The sequence below is a fragment of the Anser anser genome (assembly GCF_964211835.1).
Source record: "Anser anser genome assembly, chromosome: 17".
NCBI lineage: Eukaryota > Metazoa > Chordata > Aves > Anseriformes > Anatidae > Anser > Anser anser.
The window spans coordinates 2,475,051-2,486,371 of record NC_139738.1 but is presented as its reverse complement, the minus strand read 5'-3'; the positions used below and the strand labels follow the sequence as shown (position 1 = coordinate 2,486,371).

Below are 11,321 nucleotides of genomic sequence, written 5' to 3'. Positions count from 1 at the left end.
ACATACATTTTCAAATACTGCTGGCAACTTTTAAACATTTTTCACCAACAAAAACCATGAGGGCTTCAGTTCATCTTGCAACTGGTTTTAGCTTCAAAAACAAAACGAAAACCCCACAAACCTAAGCCTGCATCTCTTCACACACAGAGCTGAAACCTTCTAAAACAATGCATACACTGCCCAATTAAAATATTGAACAATTAAAGACTTGTTCTGGGGCTGTATAAATCTCTCTCGTATTTATTCCGTAACTCAAATTCTGCCAGAAGCAGTTTTGTGGGTAGAACAATAAGCTGCAAAACAGATCAGTCAAAACTCATGTCAAACTGCTTTATTACATCTTAAATAACATTACATTTTAATATAGTATCTATCTTGCATCCAGCTTTCTTGAAGTACACTGACTTTAAAATTAAATACAAAAGGTGAAGAGGGATACAGGGTGTGGAGAAAGCTCTACAGAGTAGATTCATGAAAGAGAGAAAGAAGGAATTCATCTTTTATGCCAAATCCAGGCCTAACGCACAATTACAGCACATTTTTGTACAGAATGTTGCAGAGAAAACAAAATGGAGAAAAGCTACTACTGCTGCTAGGAAGGAGCATTTCTGGATACAGTGAGAAGATAGGAAAGTTTAACAGAACAATCCGCTGTCCAAACACTGCTGCTTTTAACATTTTATTTGAAAAGAAAGCCAGGAAAACCTGCTCATTACAAAAATGACTCTAATCAGATGCAAAGGACTCATCCTACAAGAGGAACTGGCTGTGAGGAACTGATTTATAAAGAAGATGGTTTAGGTTCCCTCCTCCCACACCCCAGAATCTTTGACAGCGATTGTTTGAACAGGCCGTTTCTTTAAAAAAAAAAAGTGACTTATCACGCTACTCCAAAACGTGCATAGCTTTGTACTTGAGTTCTTCATAGATTTATGCACAGAGTAGCAACAATAAATGAATACAGCGACAATGGTTACAGTTTTTAAACAGGTTATTTCTTCAAAGAAAAAACATCTAGAGGACTTAGTCCAATATGCACTTTTTAGCATTTCTACAGCATGCGATTCTAAGAGTAAACCCACCCAATATGGCAAACAATCAAAAAAGGTTTTTTTGTTTAACTTAGAAAGTTCAAGATCATTATTTTCAAAACATTGATTTGTACATCATTTCATACACAAAGAATTGACTCAATACCCAAGTGTAGGATAGGTCTCTTTTGAAAACAGAGATTCCTGGTTGTTGAGACTACAGGATAGTGTTAGGATATATAAATTGCCCTTTCAAGTGGACAAAACCAAAACAGATTAAAAAAATCAGTGTGGTGAGAAGAGGGGGGTAGGAGGGACCAAGGATTGCATTTGTTATCCATAAAAGGTGAAAGGATTCTTTAAACAAGCATTCATTACCTTGTACAGCATGTGCTTGGTTACCTTACTGCTTAACATTACCCTATATATGCCAAGTTTTGTGCAACAATTATTTGTGATACTAGAAAATAAAATAAAAAAAATTAGGGACTAAATTTACAGCGTTAATAACCCCCAGATGCTCTGGGCTAGGACTCCCTTGTTTTGCTCAATTAAATACATAAACAAATGTATTTAAAAAGGAAACTTGAAAAAAATCCTGCTACAAACATGACTTTAAAATTTGCAAGTGAGTGAGATAAAGTCCTTAACTTTGACTTGGAAACTACAGTGAAAGCTAACTGTTTCACAATTATGCTCAAGTATATTTTCTGGTCATGCTTTTATGATAGTGTTTGATTTTTAAATTCTCAAGACAAAAAAAAAATGGTCCCAAAAGGAATGCACAATTTCATTTTGCTTACAACACAGAAATTCTTCTTGGAAAGGTAATTGTGCTCTTCATTTCAGCAACAGGAGACGGAAAAGATCTTGCCCTTTGAAGTTGGGGAGGATGGGGGTCCAAGTTAGTATGGTTGGATTGGATATGCTATCATTTTTAATTTTCAATCGTTGGAAACTTCTTCCAGTCACGGAGTCCGCCGCTTTTCTGACACACAGAAAGATGTATTAAGAGTTGCACTTTGATAAATTCTAGTCAGGTTACAAGTTTTGCTCTTGCTACCCACTGATGCATTCTGCCATCATCTCCCCATTTTCAAGAACACCATTTATTTACCAACCCAGACTCAAAAGACCATAGAGTCATCCCTACCAGGAAAATAAAACCTGCCATAAATAGCTGACCACAAAAACGTCATTGCATACATTAAACAAACAGCCTTCTAAAAGCAAACAAAACAAACAGCTACACTTGTTTTTTTTCCCCCATGACTTTCCTAACTTGAACTATAAGCTTATAGCATGAGCAAAAAAGCACTGCTTGGACCTGGAAAAAAGCATCTGAACACCAAAAAAGGACAGTCTTACTTATTTTGCTATGTACTTACTTCAGTTCCAGATCTTGAGGAAGCTGTCCCATGATCCTGTTGCCACTGCCATACCATCATCAGTCACACCTAAGCAACTGACACGGTTATCATGACCAGCAAGGACACCTATAAATAAGAACATGCAACAAACCTATTACATTGCTCTGATGATTTCTTATTTCTGTTCAAGTAACTCTGAGGCAGCCGTGTTTGGATTACTCACCCTATACATCCAAAAATTCTGAACAAGAGTGGTTTAGATTTGTAAATGCTTCTGCTTTTTCAGGCACAAACTTAGAAATAACTGGGTGGGTTTGCAAGGCAGTAACGCAGAAAATGCCTGACTCCAAAATTTTGCATATACCCTGCATTATGACCTTACTGCCTTCTTCTGAGTTGTGAAATCACTGCCTTGAAAATCCTGCCAACAGTGTCATGTTAACACAGTATAACCATGCACTGCACAGCACTCAGTATTTCCTCTCCGCAGTGGTTAAGATCAATTAGATTTTGCAAAGTTTTGAATGCACTGAACAAGAAGCTGATTTATGTTCTGAACACTGAAGCATTTTCCATCTATTTTTATCTTACTATGTTTATAGGCACTTCCAAAACTTCAACACCTACATAGTTTTTGCCAATATGGAGATCTGCTGCAAATCAATTATAGTACCATTAAAAATAAAACAACTGAGACACTAAACTAAACAGCAAAAAGGGAGCCAACATTTACCTCTATTCCCTTTAACTGTTTCAAGGAGGTAAAAACAAAACCTACTTATGTTTGAGCTCTACACAGCCCATTGCACTAAGATATGTTTGATAGATTGCATAACAGACCGATTAATCTTTCTACATCAAATTACACTGCACGCAGGACTTACCTCCTTCATATTTTGGGGTTTTTCCCCTTCGTTTACTATGAAGGAAGTTTCAATTCTCATACAAGCTAGTACATTTAAAGAATTAGTGATTTTTAACTCTTAATTCAGTGTAAAAATCACTACTTCCTACACAAGGATTCCTGATGTTTGAATAAGTAACTGCTTTTATCAAGTGTATCAGAAATGTAAGACTGTAATACCCTTAATCTCCAGAGCCTATTAAATCTGTATACAAGTCTAAGGCTCAGCACAGGATTCTGCACTTCTGCAGCAGAAACCAAATCGTAAGTGTTGAAGTGGATGATACAATCTTCAAAAATTCAGCATGATACAGAAGCCAGCTGCCAGAGCTGACGCAAGTGCCTAGGAGTTACCTAGAATTTGCTGGGAAATAGCATTAATACATTAGAACTGACAGTCTGCCACCACCATCAGTAAGTGCTGCAATTTGATAAACCAGAGAGAGAGCGAGCCAAGAAGGCTTACACAATTTGTTCTGAACATATCAGCTACAAAGGTGTTTAATATAGAATCAGGCACTAGGCAAGTGTAAATTCTGCTCAGCAATCTAAGTCTCAGAACATTTCAATAAGCAGAAAATTTAAAGCAGTTGCTTAAATCAGTTTAAAATTTGGCAGTTAAAAAAAATCGCATTTCATGAGTACACGGACTGTGTAATACAGATTAGTATAAAATTTTTTCCTCATTTCTACAAGTAAGCCAGATCATCACCTCCCCTCCCATTCTTTTGTCTTCATGACGTAATTTCAAAGAAGAAATACAGGACAAAACACAATTGAGTAAGTCACAAAATTCTCTTCCCTGGTCATCTCCCTCAGTACTTTGTTATACACCATCACCTATATGATATTTCCAGAGCAGGTGAAACACCATTTGTGAACCTAAATCTAGCTGCTAGTTGCGTAAAAGGACTTACCTGCTGATCTGATTTAATAAAGCATTAAATATTTTATTTTCACAGTGCTTAATTACAACTAAGTGTAAACTAATCTAAACATTAATGGAGAGCAATTTCTCAACTCATTGCCAAGCTTTAGGTACATACAGGCCTACATACACATTTATGGTCTCAATAATTAAAGTACAAGACTTTTGAGCTACAAATCTCAACACACAGGTAAGGCTGATTTCAACAAATGCATTTCAGTATTTCAGTAATTGCATTTGGCATCATTAACTTGCAAATAGAACCAAATGCTGTTAATGTGCCCACAGTTCCGATTTCTCAGCACTAGTAAAAACTGTCATGAATTCTGGAAGAAAGAGTAAAATCTGAGTGCTAAGACAAAGCTGATAAATTAAGAAATCAAATGGAAATTACTTAGGTGTAGTCCAGGGTTACATATTCATATCTTTTCTACCTTTAGTACACAGTCCTCTCAAAGCAGTAAGTCAATTTGCACCAAATAACATGCTTGGAACTAATCCTTCCAACTCCACACAAAGGGATATTCTGCTTGGTTGGTGGTTTTTGTTTGCTTTTAAAGCAGACCTATGTAATTTTAAAAGCCCAGAAACACTTTATTCAGTAACAGAGTAGGCTCCCGTCATCATCCCCTGTTCTGATACAACCAGCAACACATTTGTGACATAATGTGTACTTTTTCTCCTTTTTTCTAATAGAAGTTTTGATTTTAAAGAACTCCAGTTAAATTATCTGAACTTTTGGGACATATAATTCCTATTCACTTCCTCAAGAGTGAATCTGCACAATCATTTTATTCTGTTGTCCCTACAGTTACCGCTACAAATAAATATCATAAAAGATACGTTTACTTAAGTAGCCACATTGATGAGTAGCAAAACTCTTACAAAAGAGGTAGATTGCCTGATGTGGCAACACCTTCAGTGATCCTTTTATTAGCCCATGCTAAAGTGTCAGTTGGTTTCTACTTTAAAAACTCACACGAAATAACTAAGGAGTATATTTTAATAAAACCTTTCTGGCAGAAATGTTTAGTGTACAAATGATTTTGGAAATGATGAAAATCAATGAACCCAAACTGCTGCTTGACAACTACAATACCATAAAATCAATGCAACTGTTCAGTGGAATATGAAACATGTGACAGCATTTGATAGCTTATCCACTTCCAACTTGTACTATTTCTGTAAGCTGCTCTGTCAATTGCTGAAGTCAGGCAACAGTAAGACCTCCATAGAGGAGATGGTAGACAGTATGTTGAATTGCTTTGAACAACTCATGTAAAACAACGCCATGGGCTAAATAAAATAAAAATACATATAGCCCCCCCATCTCCAAAACCTTGTTTTTAATGGCAGTCTTCCTGTTCTCAACCATCCCTTGTTCCCTTTCATCATTCAAAAGTATTCCAATCAATTTGTTATTATCGGTAAGCCATATTTACACTGCTCGTCATCTTAAAACAGGCTATCACTGAGTTCTGAAGTTGAGACAGGGACTGTTAACAAATCTGCACATAATGTCACAGCTCACACATTCAGAATGTCACTGTTTCTCATATTTAAAACCAAATATGTTTACCTGCTCTATCAGCTTTCAGTGTATCCCACACGTTGCAGTTGAAGTCATCATAACCAGCTAGGAGGAGACGTCCACTCTTGGAAAATGCTACAGAGGTGATGCCACAGATGATGTTATCGTGTGAATAAACCATTAGTTCCTGATCAGCCCGAAGATCAAAAAGCCTGCATGTAGCATCATCTGAGCCTGTGGCAAATGCATTGCCATTGGGGAAGAACTTCAGTGAGGGGCAGAAGGGAATAGGAATAAAAAAAAGACAAAAGATTGCAAATTAATTTCAAAGTAGCTGACAAAATGGACAAATTACTCAAAAGCTGCCACGTACATTATACCTGGAAGACAGAGAAGTTAAAAATTAAAAAAAAGCTTTTCATCTGGCACTCAAGTATAGAGCCCATCACCTCCACAGTACTCCACAGCTGTATGTTTGGAATAGAACTTTACCCTAGCTCCCAAGTTGGACTTGATGTCTGCCTCTTTGACTATATTATTTTGTAGGGACCAAGTACAAAAAGAAAGCAGCAATAAAGAATGTTCCCCTCTCCACTACTGGCATATGGGCAAAAACAGTGAAGTAATTAATAACAAGTGTAGAAAAACTACCTTAGTCACCATTTCCACTTACCACAATGGATATCTAGCTGTGGAGAACTACACCACACAGTATATGCTTAATAGCTGAGACGAAAGCAATATAAAACCAGATTTAAATCCCATGTCCTCTATTCAAGCTGATACTTACACAAATGGCGTTGATATCCGACTCATGGCCAGTGAAGGTTTGCCGACACATTCCTTCTCTAACATCCCACAGTTTGGCAGAGGCATCACAGGCACCAGAAACAAAACACCGGGCATCGGGAGCAAGAGACAAACTCATGACATCTCCAGTGTGCCCAGTAAATGTAGTTGTCTGCTGACCAGTTTCTATGTCCCAGAGAGCGCTTGAAAAAAATAATTAAAAAGGCAAAAATCAACACATTCATGTTATCTTTCGTGCTCCATTAGAAAGTCTATACAGCAGATTTCATCTAAACCTGTTAATTTCTCTTCTAAAAAGAGAATGTCCATGAAGTATTAATAAAAATATATTGAGAGTACAAAAACAGACATTCTTTGCTGAACTACTTAGCTATGTTACACAATAATTGTACATAGCAGATTTTAAAAGTCATCTTCAATTTTTAAGATATTGGTGTTTTTAAAACGCAGAACAGGGGGAAAAAAAGGACTAATCTTCATGGCTGTTTATACACAGAGCTCCTGAGCCATGGCAATGACTTCACTGTCCAGTGGATAAAGTAGCAGCTGTAAGGCTACAGCAGTAGTTGAGTCAGCCTCCTTTTTATAATATCGCTGTGAATGTATAACTTTGTGAATTATGTTTGTTGTCTTAAAGCCACATTTTCCCCAAGACAGCAAAATCACTACTACTCTGATCAAAGAGCGTAAAAGAATGAAACAATGCAACTATCCCTTTAATTTGTCTAATTTCTCAAACCAAATCCATCAGCAACAGGTTTGCAAATAGAAGATCGTGGTACTTTGTCACTCTCAGAGCCTGGCTGATCCGAGGTGCTATCAAGGACAAATTTATCCAGACAACCATCAAGTTACTATGATAACTCCTGAAGCAGTTGTATAATCTTTTAGAAGAGCCTTGTTTTAACAGATCCTGTTTGTTGGTGGTGGTGTGTTGTTTTTTGTTTTTTGTTTTTTTTTTTTTAATGAAAACTATATTTAGGAATCTTTCAGTATAAAAACAAATGTCTATATTCAATAGCTACTCAAAATCAGTGGACTAATAGATGGGTCTTCAAAGAGACTGACATTGTGTAGGAGAGGTATATATTAGACAACCTTTGCTGTAAGAACTGCTGCCTGGGAGAGCTGCATTGCTTTTAAGAAGCAGATATAATAGAAAAATTGATGAAAAGAAGATTGAGACCTTTTTTGTTCCGAAACTAGTATTTATTAAGACAAACACCTACATTCTCCTCAAAAAAAACCCATCTGCTGTCACCATAGAATATTTTCTAGGAGCTCTTCTGAATAGTAGCATTTTGTATTAAAAACATCCAAATATGACTTTCAAGAAAAAGTAATGAAAACTGAATACTGAAGTACTTGGAGAAGAGTCACTAGTCTAGTATACTGATTTCTGAAAGCCAAATAGTTATACTAAAAATTACCACATACCATCTTATCAGAAAGAATTAGGTCAGGCTCTTCAGAACATGGGCATAACTGAACAGCCAAAGCTAAAACACTTGAAAGACCATGTTTTCCATTATTAGTAATAACATGACATATGAGCAATAATCAATCATGTTGAATCTTCTGGATGACTATCAGCTTTATGAAGAATTAGGTTTTCTTCAATATCAGAGTTTAAATGTGAAAAGTCTTCACTAGCAATCATGTCACAATTTTACTGCTTACCAAGTGGTGTCGCCAGAGCTGGTAACTATTTGATTATCATCCAAGAAACGACAGCATGACAAGTATCCTGAAAGCAAAATATGTTGATCAATAAAATCAGAGACTACTCTTCACACTGCATATAGACTTAGATGTTCCTTCTTCCTCCCCTGGAGGTGCTGCAAGATGTTGCTACTATACATAAAACACACCACAGACAATTTTTACACAGGAACCTTGGAAATTTGAGACAAAATATATTTAGGCTCTCTACAGGCCATGCCCAATTCAACCAGTATAGTAATACATTAGTATCAGCAAATTGATCTAAACAAACACACAGAAGAATATTACTGAAGTAGGGGTCTGAAAATATCTTACTGGTTTTTCTTTTGGTAGAAAGTGGGCAGAGGAGGAAAAGGGGAGAGAGAAAGAGATGGAATAGTGAGGCAAACCTCTCAAATCCACCGGCCAACCTGGACAGAAGTACAGGTTATCTGGCACTGTACACTGAACTTCCTAAGAAAGTGGATCTTTACAACATCCAGGAGCAACAAATGTTTGTGGCACAGACTGGATCATACAGCTATTGAAAAAAAGAAACTACATTCTTGGTCAGTACAAAGAAGCAAAGAATTATCTGAATGCTGTGAACCTTCTTTCTACTGAAGGACCAGATGCCAAGCTATCAACATAGCAACTCTGGTTACAAAATCAGTCTGTCCCAGCCACCTCTACGTCAGTGTGTTTTCTAAAGCACAATCAATCTTCTGAAAATTTAAGCTATGGCAAAGTAGGAAAATTTGTAAACATCGGCTTCCAGCTATAGGTGTTGTGCAATTCACCAACAGAAAAGCAGCTCATTAAAACTGCTCCTTTGAGAAGACTGCACATGAATTGGTCAGGTCTCAAATGTATTCTCTTGATTTCCCTTGCATTACAAGGGAATTCTGCCTTGTGTTACGCAAAAATCCATGTTTTCCCATCTATAAATACAGCATATAACCTTAAAAAGACCATTAAACAGCTAGAGCACCACAGAAATAATGCTCTTTTTATTGCTAAAGCCTTTTATATGCGTACACAAGGCCACTCACTGAAAGCCAAAGCTCCCTGTGTCCAAAGATCATTCCAATTCTCCTTGTGCCCTGAAAGGGGTTTGTGTGGTGGGGAGAGGACCTCCTAATAAATCACTTTAAGTGGTCACATCACAACCACTATTATTATCTGAAGGTCCAATCAACATTGCTTTCCCACACCCTCGACTCCACCCCGAGGGTACAGAATTCTTCTAAATTACATGAATCATACCACAGAAGAAAACCCACTGAAAGAAAATTAAATAGCAGTAAGCCCACTTTAATACACCTTCAACTTTTTCTGTATAAAAATTCATTAATGTACAACTATTCATTTCTGAGTAACTTTAGTTTCCTTCAAAGAGTAGTCTTCGTGCCATTTTCTTTACCCTGTAACTAGAGGTTTGATGAGACAGAAAAAACAGCCAGACACAGAATCCACCTGATGCTTTCTCCAAAGAACCATTAAAGGTTTTCTCCAGAGCCAAGCTGGCAACCTCTAGAGCAATCCGTGTCTGTTTTGCTGCATTTCGGATTACACTTTTTGTGGAAACAAAAAGACAAGAAAAATGACGTGCAGCTTCTCAACTGCAGCCTTACAGATGAATCCCTTTCTCGGATTTCTGGAGGAATTACTGATTCTGCAAAAAAAAGCAAACTACTGATGTGTTTTACAGGCTCAGTACTTCACTAGGACTCTACAAGATACAAGAACACACATATAGCCAGAATTTTCATTTCCAGTGGAGTTTAAGGAACACCCACCCACCTCCCACCCCTCCTCTGAAAAAATTCCAATCCCATTCACCAAAAAAAAAGCAAACTGTCCATTATCAGACAATATACAAAAGCAGTTCACACTTGGCAGGTGCTCATCTCCCTTAACTGCATTGTTTAGTGAGCAGAGAGTATCTTCATTCAGCTATTTTGCTTTTAAAGGTACTTTGTGACAATGAGCTTCTTGGATCAGAAAGAAAAAATTTCAACTCATCCCCTAAACTAAAAAAAATTTAAAAAAAATCAAAAAACTTCGCAACAACTGTGTTTCTATAGTCCTTCTTACCTAGCTAGATGAATTCTGCTTCATCTGTCACTAACAGAACCTTGCAGCTGCTGTTTACAGCCTAATTAAACTGGCGAAGCCTACAAGGCTACCTTTCTTGCCTCACTCACATGACAGCCCACCTTAGAAACAGAAACTTAAGGTAAAAATTAGGGTACTGTATTTTAGGCAAAAAGGAGGAAAATCAATTATCATCCAAGCAGTTAAAACTGAAACAGCTGTATAAGGCTTGTGACTACCAGTGGCTAAGGACCAAACAAGTAATTCAACGTACTTTTAAAAGCAACAGCATAAAAGCTAGTAAAGCTGGAAGCAAGAGGAGAAAATCGTTTAGAAAATGTGTTTTGTAATTACATCTCCCTTTCCGATAAATTCCAAAAACACAGCAGAGGGACTAACACACAGAAGAGTTTGAACAACTTATTAACAAAGCCATACCACACCAGGCAGTAAAATAACATCCCAATGAAACTTGAACAGATTTAAAAAAAACAATCTGCACCATGTACTTAGGTAACTTAGATCACTGAGTAGGTACTCACCTGTGTGACCAGCTAGTTCACGGCTGACACGTACATTCCCTTCACGAGTTTTCAAGTTATAGATGGAACAGATGTTATCAAGACCACCACAAGCCACATAATTTCCAGAAGGAGCATATGCACAAGTCATGACCCAAGATGAACGCAGGGGAATAGCATGCACCTGAAACAGATACATTAAATCCTTCATCTGCAGAACAACTCATTCAGTACTTCCCCATCAGGAGGTTTTCATCTCCCTCTCTCTCAAGCCACACATCTTTTGGTCATAAGCACAAGAAGAAAATAAATAGCTTGTAAGACCAAGTAATGATGTAATTAAAACCTTGGATTTGCCTTTCCTGAATTCAGTTTAATCAGCAATTTTGGTAAAAACTAAATGATTTCATTTCAGTGCTCTGATT

At 37.1% G+C, this 11,321-nt stretch overlaps 1 protein-coding gene across 6 annotated transcripts in view; it reads right to left on the bottom strand.

Moving 5' to 3' along the window:
• Positions 1-316: 316 nt before the first annotated feature.
• Positions 317-11,321, bottom strand: part of GNB1 (G protein subunit beta 1) — a 45,545-nt gene continuing 34,540 nt past the window's right edge. For all 6 annotated transcript variants that reach the window (XM_083802366.1, XM_083802367.1, XM_083802365.1 and 3 more), the window contains 6 exons: positions 10,918-11,080; positions 8,255-8,321; positions 6,555-6,756; positions 5,813-6,029; positions 2,420-2,527; positions 317-2,019 (listed from right to left, as the gene is read on the bottom strand). In XM_083802366.1, coding sequence (XP_083658492.1) covers positions 2,421-2,527; positions 5,813-6,029; positions 6,555-6,756; positions 8,255-8,321; positions 10,918-11,080 — 756 coding nt within the window. In that variant the 3' untranslated portion in view covers positions 317-2,019; position 2,420. The remainder of the gene's footprint in view (positions 2,020-2,419; positions 2,528-5,812; positions 6,030-6,554; positions 6,757-8,254; positions 8,322-10,917; positions 11,081-11,321) is intronic.